This window comes from Oryzias latipes, chromosome 21, assembly GCF_002234675.1.
Source record: "Oryzias latipes chromosome 21, ASM223467v1".
Classification (NCBI taxonomy): domain Eukaryota; kingdom Metazoa; phylum Chordata; class Actinopteri; order Beloniformes; family Adrianichthyidae; genus Oryzias; species Oryzias latipes.
Genome location: NC_019879.2, coordinates 5,025,529 through 5,041,867, shown reverse-complemented (window position 1 = coordinate 5,041,867; position 16,339 = coordinate 5,025,529). Strand labels below are relative to the sequence as shown.

The window sequence follows — 16,339 nt, the reverse complement described above, 5'->3', positions numbered from 1 at the left end:
TCCCTGTGTCTCCACTTGGCTTACGTTTGGTCTGGGATGGGGTCAAAAAGTCACTAGTTAGGACCACTTGTACAAATATCCAAATGTTGTCTCCCAAAGCCAGACGTATTTCTTCGGAGACAGGCGAGTCTGATTTTGCATGCTCGTGTGCAGACTGACCACATTAGGTCAGAAAATCATGCAGAAACGCATAAACACACACAGCATGGGCACTGTGAGCAGCCACACACAGAGCTGCTGAGACAAATGGCCGTTTGTCACTATCACAACTTTAGTAAATCAGTTGTCGCAGTAGTTCATATATCTGTCTTTCCCCCTCGGCATACATTTCTGATTTTCACTCTATCAGTCTGTGAAAACACAGAACAAACTACATACCAAGTGTAAGACAATAAGCTGTAGACTTTAACTCACAGTTCAGTTCTGGCAACTAAACAAAGAGAAAGTCACTAAAACTCTTCTTTTTTTTTAATTTTAAGAAAGAAAGAATGACTACAAGTAAATGGATGCTTAAAAAGTAACATCCTTAAAATACTGAAAGACACCATGACCTCAGTATTTAAATAGTTTGATGGGTCCCACAGTCATAGGTATAGGAGTAAATAGATATCATTCAATTTAAATAAATATATGGCTAATACACTAGCAGTAATTCAAACCTTCACTCTTATTTTCCTGAATTGTAGTTTTACAGCAACATGAAACTAAGAAAACCGTTACAATTGAAGTTTTGCAGCAATGCAACAAAAGTATCACAAAACTTGACGATATGGTTCAAGTATCCAATAAGAATTGTACAAAACTGGAGCCCAAAAAGACAGAAGATGTTATCAGACTTTAAGATATTTTGTTTGTAATGTTCTTTAATCAGCTGCAAATTACCCCTTTTTCTGAAATATTGTTGTTTTGGCACCAGACAGTTATACAACAGACAATGCATCTTGACTTGACCAAAGCCCGAACCACTAGAAGTGTGATGATTGTCTTCACCCTAAATCTCAGAAAAAAAGCTTCTCTTTAACAGTTTGTGTTTATTTTATGAGGCTGCTTGATTACTACACATGTATTTAGAAAGCTGCAGTGTATTTATGAGAAACTGATCAAACTCCGGCATTTCCAGGCTGTCAGAGATCTCCGGGTTGGAATTTCTAAAAGGGGGATGATTCAAATTACTTTAACCCAACCACAACATGTATTGTTAATGAATTTACAAGCAGCCTTTCAGCAAATCTGTTTGACAGCGACAACAAAAAACCTTCTATTTAGTAAATCATGTGCATACATATTTTTAAAAAAGAAGTGAAGTATCTTGTTGTTTTATCTTTAAAGACCCAATCAAATGAAAATTGTGTTTTGATGTTGTGACATTTTTCTGATGAAGGAGGACTTATTTAAAGAAAACTATGCTCAAAATTGTGTTTCTGAGTATTTCTTTATTTAAAACTTTGAGAATTAGTAGCTTGAAGTGTTTTTAAGATTATGGCCCAAATTATTTAGTCAGGTTTTGTGTTTTATGACTAACTTCTTTTCTTGAAAAGCGTGTTCAGGTATAACCAGGACAACAGAAAAAAGGGAAAACTGACAACATGTCTGTGAATGTGCATCCTCTTCCTTCTAGCTGGTGGGTGTAGTGTGGGTGAGTATTTTCCTACGACCAGAGCATGTACACACAAAACATCTTAAATGTGAGGATCTGGCAAACCAAGCAGTAAAGAAAGAAATAATAACCAAAATAAGTTACAACTAAACAAACACATTTATGAGCAACTTGGTGTTGTTTTTTATCAAAAGTCTTTAAATTTGATTGTTTTTTGTTTTTTTGTCCGCCTGACCATGTCACAACTTTCACAGCAATACCAAAAATATAATAAAAACGACACCGGAAAAGCAAACAATATAACACATTGGCACAAATTTAGAAAAGAAAACACAGTGCAGACTAAAGTTCATTTTCATTTAAGGTACCGGTAAATATTTATTTCCACGTGGTTCCAAATAAAGCTAAAAGTTATTAATAATTCTTTTTAAATGGAATTGAATCAAGTTAATCAGTTTTCCAGCAATTTTTCCTGTGAACTGCAGGAAAACAGTTTTCCTGTCTGCATGTGACGTTGGATTTGTTTCTTTCAGTGTATTTGTGTTGTCAGTGTGTATTAAGGGTAGGTGTGTGTCTCTGTGTGTGTGTGATGCTCTATGCAAGCTCCACAAAGCAGATTAGTTTTACTTACTGCTTGTTGATGACAGGGGACTGTAATCAGACCTGCAGAGGATGACAGAAAACAGGGCGAAAGGGGCACATGAGGGGGCATTTGGACACGTGGGATGAGGGGAAGGAGGAGACAGAAGGAGGAGACAGAAGTTTATATTTCAGCATGAAGTCCACTTTACGTTAATCAGCACACAACATGCTCCTATTTCAAATGAAGCGCTGACATCTTGCTAAACAATAGGGAGAGCTCCAGCAGGAGAGGCCACAAAAATGCAGACAACAGTTTCTTCGTGAAAGTATGAAGTTAGGATTGCTTTTATTTCCCAACTGACTGTTTGTTTTATACATTTCTTTTCTACTTGTGGTAGTTTCAGAAGTTTGCCAGAAAAAGCAAGTGGGAAGAAAAAAAAAATCTTGCAAGTCGTTTGATAATTAATCCAGTTCTTTCTCAGTGACAAAGATAGTGACAAATCTTTAGATAGCAATTAGGATGTTCAGACTTTCTGGAGACTGTGATCCCACATGGAAGAATTTGGACATTTGAAATGTAATAACATCCTTCTGTCTTCGGAAGACTGCTATTTTTCCCGGTTAAAGCAATAAACCCGCAAAGAAGTCTCCTTTTTAATCCATCATCAAGATTTTTTTTTTTTCACTTTTCCCTCAGCAAATCCTTAATGAGGAAAATGTACTACATTTAGGTTTTTACTATTAAAAGTACAAGGCAAAAGTCTGCGTTAGACTTTACTATGTGGTGGCGTTCCTCTCATATTATTTACACAGTAAATTACAAGCAACTGTGTTTGAAAAAAAAGGTAACCACAGTTCATAATGGCTGTTTATTGTTGTTAATGGTTCACTGAACATATTTGGAATTTCTGTCATTTACAGATGGAAACCCCCAAATGTAACTGCAATTACGGCAAAAATAAACAATTTTTAAAGGGGTTTTGTGTTTTTTTCCTCGTGTTTTTCTTTAAACAGCAATGTTTTTCTAAACTCATAATAAATGAATAAAGAATCAACCCCCATGCTGTTGCGTGCGCACAGGCATGCTAACCAACAAAAACTGGTGAATAACTTTGCATTGGTGTGTTTGAATAAAATGTGGCCTGCATGGATTTCATTTTAAGCAGTCTGATTGCTTGTCATTGAAGAATGAAAGGCATGCGTATTTGAATGCAACATGAGCCCATGATTTTACTTGAAACTATTTAAGTAAGCCACACTTAGAATCTAAAATTCATACAAGTCAAGGCCATGTCTCAGACTACATGGCCTTGACTTGTGGTTTGCCCCAGGGATCGATCCTGGGACCCCTTCTGTTCAACCTCTACATGCTGCCACTAGGGCAGTTAATACGCATTAATAACATATCTTATCACAACTATGCAGATGATACTCAGATCTATGTGTCACTGACAACAGGTGAATATGGGCCGGTGGATTCACTCAGCCACTGCCTCCAACAGATCAGTGTGTGGATGCAGAACAACTTTCTCCAGCTAAACTCAAACAAGACCGAAGTTATTATTTTTGGCCCACAGAAACAAAGAGAAAGTGTCAGCAGCTACCTTCATTCTCTGTCTCTAAAACCCTCAAATCAAGTCAGAAATCTAGGGGTAATCATGGACTCTGACCTGAACTTTAACAGCCATATCAAATCAGTAACATCAGCGGCATTTTACCATCTGAAAAACATTGCCAAAATCAAAAACATAGTGTCAAAGCCAGACCTGAAGATACTTATTCATGCATTTGTCTCCAGTAGGTTAGACTACTGTAACGGCCTGCTCACTGGCCTGTCCAAACGAGCTGTAAAACAGCTTCAGTACATCCAGAATGCTGCTGCTCGAGTCCTGACCAGAACCAGGAAGTATGATCACATTAGTCCTGTGCTCAGGTCTCTGCACTGGCTCCCTGTACCTCAAAGAATAGACTTCAAAGCAGCTCTGCTTGTGTACAAGTCTCTCCATGGCCGAGCACCAAAGTACATCTCTGACATGTTAGTGCCATATGAACCATCTCGTACTCTGAGGACCTCAGGGACCGGCCTCCTGTTGATTCCCAGAGTCAGAACTAAACAAGGGGAATCAGCGTTTCAATATTCTGCAGCTAAAATCTGGAACAGCCTCCCTGAAGGCGTAAGACAGGCCTCTTCTGTGTTCATGTTCAAATCTAGACTTAAAACATTTCTGTTTAGCCCTGTATATGACTGAAAGGTCCTATCTGCACTTTTCTTTCCTTTCCTTCCTTTATTTTTAGATCAATTTTCAATTTTTTTTTCTTTTCTTTTAAAGTAAATTTTACGTTGATTATTTCTATGATGTATTGTGATTTTAATGCATTTTTCTGTTTTGTGAAGCACCTTGAATTACTTTGTGTACGAATTGTGCTATACAAATAAACTTGCCTTGCCTTGCCTTGCCTTACAGTCGGATGAAGGAAGCTTCACATTGTGAGTGTCTGTAGACTTGATAGCTATTGCTGTTAACTCGAAATGAGCAGTAGTAGGGTGCAGTCCTATGACTGAGTGTGAATCATGTGTAGAAATGGAAATATGGGTAGACTTTTTGGGCTGCACATAAACACATACTTATAAAGGAAGAAAATGTGCACACCTTTACAAATCTTACAGCGGTGTACACATTGGAAACATGAAGTGTAAATGGAAGTTTTAAAACCCTAAACCATGTATACATTGGGCGGATAATGTCTGACATTCTGCTAAATTGAAGCCTGAAATGCAGAGGTGCACATTGACTGAAGTATGAGCCAACCAAGTCAAAAAGCTCCAAAAAAACGGCAACTTGGGGGGACAAATTAAAAAATTTAAAATATATAAGACCTGTGAAAGCTGTACAAATTTGAGCTTTTATAAAACCAAAAAAACATATAAAAATGAACAAAGGAAAGAGTATTTTAACAGAAATACTGATTTAAGACTGAGGTTTAAGTCATAGTAGTTTTTTATTAATATTTACTTTTAGAATCATGTGTAGGCCATACACACAACAAAAGAGTAACTGTTACTCTGATGAAAATAGTGCTTTAATTGTGAGGTTGCAAGTACAATGGGCAGGCCACAAGCTCCTAGCTCAGCTCCATTCTGATGCATCCACTTGTACTAATTCCTTGTTCGACCTGGCACCTGGCTCAACACAGTACAGCTGAATAGCTCCAATATTTCTCGCCATTTTTGTTGACTGGGGTTGTGAGGGGCTGTAAGCTAGCAGGAGAGCGTGTAAACAAAGGGATAATGGGAAATGAAAGCAGGCTCACACCACACCAATAGTCCCACCTACAACTACGAGGCAAATTTCTAACAAACTCCTGCAGAAACAATGTCCTTTTTGGTTTTTAGCTAAAAACAGCAAAATTATAATTAAAAGAGATGAATGTTCTAGTACAGCGGTGATCATTCAAGTAGCATTTCTTTTTAATTAAAGGTTTATTTATCAAGTGCGGTTTATTACATGCAAACAGCTGGTTATGTTAGAGTTATCATCCCTTTATGGCAAAAAGTGGAAGGCATGCCATTAAATCTGCAGACATTCTCTTGTTTAAAAAGGTTTTACTATGCGGCATGTACTTGAATGCATAAATACAGTTTTACACAAGGCTCTATAATTCCACACATGAGGCTCCTGAAGTGTGGAGTTGATCAAAAATAGTTTGGCACCAAGACTGAGACAGAAAAAAAACATTTCCATGAGGAAGCAGGCACACCCTTTACAAAGCAAGCGCGCTAGAAATACAAATTATTGCTTATAGTAATCTTGTTAGGAAATTTTACAAAGCTGAGTTTATTTTTTTATCTGCCTATAATTAAAATAAATTGTAAATTCAGCTGACAAGATCATGGATTGTTTTTATTTCTAACTTTGCGATAAGCATTAAGTGGGGTCTCCCGGTTTCAATTTGTAGGAATAATCTGATCTTAATTAGTATTTGAACATATATGATTGTATTTTTTAAGCATTTTTATCCTTTTTTATTAGTACTGTGTTGCTTTGAGTGGGTAAAAACATCAGTGAAAAGACTAAAACAGAAGTAAATCTATTTATTTTATTCAATCCGATCTACAAACATCAGGGACGAAAAGAAATATTGCACGATAAAAAAAGAAGAGAAGTAGGGGAGTCAACATGAATTCTTTGGGTTATAATTACGCAATCCATCTGTGAAGCTCACCTCAGTGTTTTAAACAAACTCCACAGCCACAGATTACTGGTTTCAAAGGAGTCAGCTGACAGCTAAAGACCGCTGTCTCTTCATCCCTGTGACTCCACGTCTAAACTAATAGACCTCTGGAAGTCCAGGAAACGGAGGAGAGAGGAGAGCTGCTTCCTGCAGCAGGAGGTTATCAATCTATCCAAGAGGAATTTTCACTGCAGAGAGGAATGGTTAAGAGTGACAGAGGAGAAGAGGTCTAAGAGGTAACAGAGAAAGTTGTTGGGGTACTGTGGAGGGGAAAGCAGAGAGGCGTGGGGGGTTAAGAATTCCACATAACTGATTATAAACTACCGGAAGTTTCTACCAGAAGAACACATTGTAAAAGTCACGTTCTTGTCTACTCATGCATTGAAAAAAGATGACAAAATGATGAGAAAAACGTTCTTTTTGAGGTTTATGACTTGTCAGAGTGATGCTGGGAGTGGTAATGCGTGTAGTTGTAGGTCTCTTTGATGGCTCCCTTGGGTGCGAGTATTTGGCAGGGCTCCCCTAGCAGAGCGGGTTAACGTCTGGCCTGCCGTTCGAGGTCTGGGAGGCGCTGCCTTGATTCATCTCCATCCAAAGACAATAAACACAGAGTGAAGCTCAGACAGGCAGCAGTGCGGTCACACACACTTGCTTGACTGAGGAGTGACCTAAAGTTCGTCTGAATGGTTTATCTGACCTGAGGAGGGCTGAACAAATTCAAACGTCTACTGTTTGCTTGGGGTGGGGAGACAGGGAGGCAAGAGGAGGAGGAAGGGCGGAAGAAGAAAACAGAAAGATGAAGACGGTAAGAAATCAAGTTTGAAATAATAAATCGCTCTGCCTGTGGATGTTTCCAACGATGAATCATAAGTATGCTTTACGGCCCGTCACATCTACAGTTGTAGGCACTGGTTCTGCTCAGGGGAGGTCCACTGTCATGATTTAAATGGAAAGGCTGAGGTAAAATAATAACAAACAAAAGAAATACTTCTATATTTAAAAAAAAAACATGTTAGTGTCAAAAGCAGACAATCACTGACAGGCTATTTTGGTTTATACCAAGAATATTTCCAGATAAATTCCCCTGTAAAAATATGGTTTAATCCAACCTTAATCCATACCATTGACTCTATATGAGAACTAGACAGTGTGAGTGTGACATCATCCATAGAAAATGACTTGCTTCTGATTATTACAAAACAAAGTCAATTGAGTCACCATTTCTTTCTGACGTTCATGGACGTTGCCATGTTGGAACCAAAAATCGTCAGTAAACAGAGATTGGTCCAAGTCAGTCTGGGTCAAGGTTTCTATGGCAACCACTCTAATCCCAATTGAGCTCCGGAGAAGTTGTCAATCAAATGTTTCGATAGTTTGACGGATGACCACATATTTCATTGAGGTGTCCTGATTGGTCGGTTTACAACTTGAAGTACTTACACTTTAGACAAAATATTAAAAATAAGGATTAGCAAGAGAATATTAAAAAAGCTATCAGAGCAAGAATGTTTATTCTGACAAATGTAATAACTGATTAATAGATGTTTATTTCTCTAGAGAAGTCTGTGGGATTTTGGCTTCTTAGAACCAGCAGGTACTTCCTGTTTGGAATGCCAGGGGGGAAGAGTCACTCAGTCCCGTTCTCATATAAAGTCAACGATCTATACACACTTTGGGGTTTCTGGAGCCCATTCTGGAGAGGGCCATAAACAAAAAGTTATTCTGTCCAGTCTAGTTTCCCAGTAGTATCTTCAACACTCCAACCAACAAACATTTAGTCCCCTACTAGACTGTTCTCATATTGACTTTCCTTCCTCAATTTTGCTGTTATACAGCATTTATAGACAACAGCAGTCTTGCATAAAGCAAAACATTTTTGTCTAGACGTTCAGGGCGTCACATTTATGAAGACATATAGAGCACAACAAAGTTTGTCATGGACTTTCTCTTTCACCTGGCCCTTGGCCCTAAACTGGGGCTGTGAACCAGTCACTAGAGCGACTGTAGTTTAATGGATTGAGCTGCCTACCTACCAACAACTATCTGGGAGCCTGACTTTCTCCTTCACAATAAAAGCATCTGCTGATAGTGTTCCCTCAATTATTTGCAGAGCTTACGATCTCAAAATATTCTGCAGGAGGTGAAATCTGCAAAATAGGATATTATAGATGTTTTAAGGCTGTAAAACTCCTCACTACACACTTTATTCACTTTTCTCTCAAAGTTCAATTCCTTCATAGAAAAATAAGTCCAGTATTATAAAATAAAAACAAAGATCTGATCGCGATCAAAGAGGTAAATATGGCAGATACGGCACGGAGGAGATTCATTGACAAGGTCAACAGCAAATCAGGATGCAGAACACAATGCGCTGTTAATTAAAAAATTTTTTTTCCAAAATTGCCCTGACAAAAATCTACAAAACAGTGATACCGCAAAAGGTGAACCACAATGTCAGAGGGGACACTATTGCATTCTGGATAAAATGCAAAGAAAACTGCCTGCTATGAAAATGCTTACAAATGACATTTGGACTTCCAATGATTGTCATTTGAAAATGCCAAGTATGCATGAATTGTGGGTAAACAGCTGAATTTCCCAGAGAGAACAGCGTTCGTTGATGGTTCGGGAGGTGTGCAGATTAAAACAGAGAAAACTGGATGTTTGTATCTTCCATCCATCCATCCTTTTTGTTAACCTGCTTAATTCCTTTTGGGGTCACGGGGTTGCTGGAGCCTATCCCAGTCACTGTTAAGCAGACAGAATGGACCACCCTGGATGGGTTGCCAGTTTGTCGCAGGGCCTCACAAAAACACACACTCACATTAACACCTAGGGACAATTTAGAGTGACCAACTGATCTACGACGCATAGTTTTGGACAATGGGAAGAAGCCAGAATGGTTTGTGCTTTCCCTTTCACCTAGGAGATTCATGGGGGGATCTGTGCAACCCCTGCCTTCCAGAGACAAATGCTCCTGAGCAAGTTTTGAAGCTCAATTCCAGTTGTATCTCAAAATTACTATAGGGAAGTCTCCATCTCTCCCTTCTTCTGCTTTGTTAACCCTTAACGTCATTCTATCATTTTTTGCTACATTTTTTAAAAATATTTTATTCTTTAAAAGAAAACAGATATTTTTGTTGCAAAAAATAAAACTTATCTCCTAAATGATCACAATAAGTTGAGATGAAAAGGCTGGTGAATCTGCCTCAATGTTTTGGAAGTTATTTAACTGACGTTAGTCAAGTCAACGCATTCATAACTTTCTTGTAAAAGGATTTCTATTACGTCTGAAATAAAATACTTTCAAGTAATGAAATAGGGTGTAATAAATTATTCATTTTGATTATAAACATAATGTTTAAACTCTTATAATATATAAAAATAATAATGTAGAATAATGACATATATATAATACATAGAAATAACAAAATAACTGATATTCATCACAAAAAAAAAGTCTGCAACTGTGCTGACTTTTCTGCAAAAATGAAAGGACAGATTCACAGTAATGTCATTTAATGCTTGGGCTGGGTTAAAAAGAGATAGATCAAGTAAATTCAAACATGTGGGTTATTTGCATTTTTTATGCAAAAACAGTGTTTTCTATTTGTTTTTGATGCAAGAATTTCCGACTTCTTGCATTCAAGTAGCACCAATAAAACAGTTTGTCCAAACAAAATAAGCGTAAATGTAAAAAAAAAAGTATGTGTTTAATTGAATAGAATCAAATCATGCATTACATCTAGTCATGAATTTGTGAATTTGAATCGATTCAATCAGGAATGTCTTAGAGGTACCCACAGCCTTGATTAGTACAAAAATCTGCTTTTTTTCTGAAAAAATTCCAAGAAATATGAATCCATCCTTTACATCATAGACTTTACAGTAGCCTCTTGCACACACGCACCAACACACACAGTAGGTCCTTCACAGCAGGTTACACCACATCCAACAGAGAGAAACTGACGCTCATGTTTGTTCACTGCCTGCAATTCATGGAATAAAACTCATTTAACTCTTTGCTGCCACTTTATTTTTGACATTGCGTATTGGGTTCAAGTAATTTCCCTAATAGTTCCTATTTACCTTACAGTCCTGTTTAGAACAACAACAGTCAGAGAGAAGATCCATGGAGATCATGATCAGGACTCCTTAGACTCACCCTCCTGTTTCGGCTCCGGAGTCCACGCAGTCATCTTCTGCTGAGGTCTTCTCCATGTCAGGCTGTGGACTGCGCAGCCGCTCGCTGCATTGCCTCAAAGTCCGGAGGTGTCCAGCGGAGGAAAGCTTTCAGGGGCCGAAACTCCGCTAGAAGGAGGCGCGCAGTCTGAATCCAGTGCGCTCTGGCTGCATTACTGAGCTGCGGGGTTTAACGGGCTGCAGCAACAGGCGCCTGACGTGATGCTTTCAAGGACTGTTGAAAAATAGAAACTCGCTGCAAAATCAGTGTGATAATAATTTACATCTTATATTTTTGTTATTTTTTAATATGTATGTCTGGAAAACGCACTTTATTGATAAGTTGTTTTTTATTGTATTTTATTAATTTTGTTATTAAAAGACAGCCCACAACCAAAGCATTTCAAATGACCCAAAAGAGAGCTTAAAATGTCAAAAAATGTAACGCACAAGTATCCCTCCACAAACCCAATTATCAAAGTTGCAAAAAGGTACAGAATAATCAGACGAAAGTGCATTGAATGTAATAACATGAAACACTCATTAAAAAGACTTTACAAAATACCATTTACCGGTATGTTTATAATTAGCAAAGCTATGCAAAGAAATAACCTTTTCCTTTCTCTTAAAAAGCATTAAAAATAGGTTATACTGAATAAACCAACTTGACAGAGTTAGTAGTTGTGTTATCATGTTTTTTATTAAATCGATTGATATTGGCACTTTTGGCAAACATTTCCATGATGCCATACATTTTATCAAACTTTATGCACTTATTTTATTAATGATTTGCATCCTACTGGCTCACTTCTGGTACATTGTCATTATATTGAAGGAATTCTATATTTTCTCCCTAAATTCGTACATTGTTTCTTTTAATTACTTTGACCATCTTCTGTATTGATTTTCTTATTTTACAAGCAGCACCTGAAGGTAACATCTGCTTTTGTTCTGCTTTGGCGCCCCCAACAGGGAAAAACGACGAGATGCAGCGTCACATTTAAAAGAGGGAGGGAAACTGAAAAGTGTTGAAGGAGAAGAATAGGGTGGGAGGATGTGGGTCTTAAATGTCTTGTGCACACGGTCTTACGTGCAAAAATCGAATTATCCTTTCATGAATTATACCACTGCCAGCTCATTTTCCTTTGTAAATGTTCCTGTCATTTGGACAAAAGGAAACTTATGATGTAAGGGATAAACCTCCAGATGAAATTACGTCATATTAGCTCATATGAACTGCTGTCAACTTCAACAGCATGCAGTAATTAAACGTTTGTTCAGAATACTTTTAGATCCTACCAATTCCCTGCACACTAATGTAACCTGAAAAGTACAGCCTGGCTTTGTACTAAACAGAATGCGCTCCGTCACTCCTCAAGAGAAATTACAATTTTTTTTTTTTGCTCGACTCAGTCAGCTGGGGCGAAATTGCAACATATGACATATTTTTGAAGAATTGAAGAATGTGACATTTTTCCCAACATTCAATAATTATAGGTAGTTCAGATCAAGTTTATTAGCAGTTGTGGTTTTGCTGCCTTCGACTGTTTCAAGGCTGAAGGCAGGGAAAAGATTGTCTGGTTTAGGATAAAGAGAGCAATATAGTTTTCCCTTTGAAAGCACGTGATGCTTTATCAGTAGAGATATAATATACATCTATAAGAAAAGCACACCTAAACTGGGCAGCAGGAGATTTGCAGGCCCTTTACAAAGACTAGTGTTTCCAAAGCATCCAAAGGAACTTTCCGTACCATCACAATTATAATTCATTGATCAAAATCATGGCACTTATTTCTCTTGAATTGAATTGTTAACGGTTAAACTAGGATGATGTCAATGTTTGAGTTTTTCTACAAAGAAATAAGGCACTGAATAGCTGTTTTTCTAGAAATCTGTTTGAGGCTGTTGTCAGTGCAAAAGAAAAAGTCCAATTTTAACAAGTAAATTAGACAACAACTGTGCATTTACTAACATTTGTGTTAGTGATAGTGGCCTTATACATGAACAGAGGTCAAAAATATCGTCAAAATGCTTCTGTTAGGATGAACTACTTACAATATAACCTGCCTGCAGAAAATGACAGTAACCTACAATGATTTAAAGCTGAAGAGCTGTCCTGCTGAGTGCACAAACTGTTTTCTGAAGGAACATGGATAAGTTATATACAGTCATGGCCAAACGTTTTGAGAATTACATAAATATTGGAAATTGGAAACGTTGCTGCTTAAGTTTTTATAATAGCAATTTGCATATGCTCCAGAATGTTATGAAAAGTGGCTAGATGGATGGCATAGTCCTTCTTTGCCATGAAAATTAACTTAATCCCGAAAATAACTTTCTACTGCATTTCAGTGCTGTCATTAAAGGACCTGCTGAGATCATTTCAGTCATCGTCTTGTCAGGTGAGAATGTTGACGAGCACAAGGCTGGAGATCATTACGTCGGGCTGATTGGGTTAGAATGGCAGACTTGACACGTTAAAAAGCGGGTGATGCTTGAAATCATTGTCCTTCCATTGTTAACCACGGTGACCTGAAAAGAAACGCGTGCAGCCATCATTGCGTTGCATAAAAATGGCTTCACAGGCGAGGATATTGTGGCAAGATTGTACCTAAATCAACAATTTATGGGATCTTAACCATAACTTCAAGGAAAGAGGTTCAATTCTTGTTAAGATGCTTTAGGGCACATATGTCAAACTCAAGGCCCGGGGGCCAAATGTGGCCCTCCATGTCATTTTTATGTGGCCCCCGAGAGCATAAAAGTTTTTGATTTCTTAAAATAAAAAATAAAAATTGGTGTGTTTTTATTCATATCTAGGGGGAATCTGACTTGAAATATCAGATTGGGCAACTATATATTAGGACTTAAACACTGTCCATATAATCTAACCTGACAGAATCTAATTGAAAAGGATTTATGCCAGAGGAACAAGCAAACATGTTTTCTATGCAACTGCAATAGTCCCTTTAGAAAGTTATTACAAATAAATAAATTAGTTGTTTAACATTTAGGAGTAGTTAAGTTTATTTTTCATTACATTTAGTTGAATGTATAAGTTATATCTGGCCCTTTGAGGACAGCCGCTATGCAGATGTGGCCCTCGGTGAAAATGAGTTTGACACCCCTGCTTTAGGGCATCCAAGAAAGTCCAGTAAGTGCCAGGATGGTCTCCTAAAGATTCAGCTGCAAGATCTGAGTGCCACCAGTGCAGAGCTTGCTGAGGAATGGCAGCAGGCAGGTGTGAGCGCATCTGCATGCACAGTGAGGCCAAGACTTTTGGAAGATGGCCTGGTGTAACGAAGGGTAGCAAAGAAGCCACTTGTCTAAAAAAGAAAAACATCGGGGTTGATTGATTGATTTATCTTCTGCAATAAGTATGGCAATATGGACTGCTGAGGACTGGGGCAAAGGCCTCCCATGAAGCCTCTTTCCGATTGTCTGGGGCATCTGGAAAAAGGCTTGTCCGGAGAAGAAAAGGCGAGTGCTGCCATCAGTCCTGTGTCATGCTAATAGTAAAGCATCCTGAGACCATGTGTGGGGTTGCTTCTCATCCAAAGGAGTTGGCTCACCTGCATTTTTTCCCCAAAACACAGCCATGAATAAAGAATGGTACCAATACACCTCCAACAGCAACTTCTTCCAACAATCCAACAATAGTTTGGTAACCAATAATGCATTTTCCAGCACGATGGAGCACCGTGCCATAAGGCAAAAGTGATAAAAAGTGGCTCAGGGACCAAAACCGTTGAAATGTTGGTTCCATGGCCTGGAAACTCCCCAGATGTTAATCCCATCGAGAACTTGAGGTCAATCCTGAAGAGGCCAGTGGACAAATGAAAACCCACTAACTCTCACAAACTCCAACAAGTGATTCTGAAAGAATGGGCTGCTATCAGTCAGGATTTGGCCCCGAAGGTAATTGAGAGCAAGCCCAGTCAAACTGCAGAGGTCCTGAAAAAGAAGGGCCAACACTGCAAATACTGACTCGTTGCAGAAATGTCATGTAATTGTCGATAAAAGCCTTTGAAACAAATGAAGTGCTTGTAATTGTATTTTAGTACATCACAGACACAACTGAAACAAAGACCTAAAAGCAGTTTAGCAACAAACTTTGTAAAAAATGTAAATTTGTGTTACAGACCTTTGAGTCATCCCTTTTCAAGCAATCAAACAAGCTGTATTTGGAAACCTAAAAATATATGGATTCAATGTGTCATTTGTTATATGTACATGCACAGATATGTCTATTTATGATTGAGAGTAATTATAATAGCTACAATTACATGTGGATGTGTATATAGGCCTATATGGGTATGTAACACATCTATAGATCTAGGCTATATCTACTTTGTGTCTTTTTTTGTATTTCGTATTTGCTTTTTTGTTTTGATTGCTTGAAATAAATCAATTCTTTTTTTTTTTTTTTTAACTTGTCCTGTCCAACAGCTAGGCAGACAGATGAGAGCTGAGGGCCTCTTGTGTTGGACATATTTTACTTTAACAAGAGGGGTTATTAATCTTCAGACAAACCAAAGGTATGTCTGAATAAACCCCTTTTGTAATTGAGGCCAAACTTTATTAATTTCAATCCTGTTTGAAAATCTTTGGTGTTGGACCGGACGGAAAAGGAAAGAGGGGAAGAAGAGAGAGGGACGTTAGAGAGAGGGGGGGGGTAGGAGGGTGATAATAGGAGGGGAAGGGGGGTAAGACCATGAAGCAGCATAAAGTAACAAGTTTACTGGTTGTTAATCATTATGGTAAGGTTCAAATGTAGTACAAAAAGGGCGGGGCCTATCCACACACACACTCAAATGTTATAAACACACCTGCTAGCTGCAAAAATGTCCACCTGTCGACATGTACACAAAACAGATAGTGTTCACACGCATACTTATGCCTTTAAAACCAACTAATGTGAAATATTTCAGTATTCAATCATGCAAACTGTTAGTGCAAAGGTGAGCTAACACCAGCGCTCAGGTGAGTGTTTATGTTCTTCTAAAATGGATGGTGGAACGTGACAAGAAGGAGGGAGAGTGCCCAGCCATCCCCACCCCAAGACCCCCACCGCAGCAGCAGCGGCAGCCGGAATCCCCCCAACGCCACACGGGAACCGGCAGGGAACAACCGCCGCCCGGGCGACCAAGCCCGCCACCCAGGCCAGGGCCAGCAGGACCGCCGCAAGGCCCCCAGAGCCAGAGAGCAGGGAGGCACGGAGGGAAAGAGAGCGCCGCCCCAGCCCAACCAGGAGAGCAGGCCCCCCCGCCGCGCCGTGAGCGCCCAACGCAGGGCCCCACCGGAGAAGGACACCCACAGCCCCAGACGAGCACCCCACCACCACCCAGGAGTTCCGGACATCCCCCCGCCCCCACCCCAGGTACGAGCCAGGACCCCCCAAGGGAGACCCGCTCCGCACTCCAGGCAGCCATCCGCCCGGCCCACGGTTGGTCCAGGGAGGAGCAAGGCAGGGGCCCGCCGCCCCCGCCCAGGAGGGGGAAACCCGGGGAAAAAAGAGGGCCCACAAGGGGTGTTGTAAATATGGCCCGACCAGGGTCGGCCACAGTTGGAAATTTGGCGGGGCCCAGCGCTCAGGAGCAGGGACCAGAACCCACCCCCCAGGGACACGAACACCCCCGGCTCAGATGTAATGTGAACCCCCCCACCGCGCGGAGAGAGCACCGCCGGGCCCAGGAAGCCGGCACCCCGGGGACACGGCCGCCGTTGCAAAGGGGCCCCGTACCC

General features: G+C 39.6%; 1 protein-coding gene across 2 annotated transcripts in view; it reads right to left on the bottom strand.

The window, feature by feature from the left end:
• Window positions 1-10,767, bottom strand: part of LOC101160696 (protein FAM124A) — a 41,101-nt gene extending 30,334 nt beyond the window's left edge. For both annotated transcript variants that reach the window (XM_011489265.3, XM_011489266.3), the window contains exons 1-2: window positions 10,578-10,767; window positions 2,229-2,260 (exon numbers count right to left, since the gene is read on the bottom strand). In XM_011489265.3, the coding sequence (XP_011487567.1) occupies window positions 2,229-2,260; window positions 10,578-10,633 (88 nt within the window). In that variant the 5' untranslated portion in view covers window positions 10,634-10,767. The remainder of the gene's footprint in view (window positions 1-2,228; window positions 2,261-10,577) is intronic.
• Between the last annotated feature and the right edge of the window lie 5,572 nt (window positions 10,768-16,339).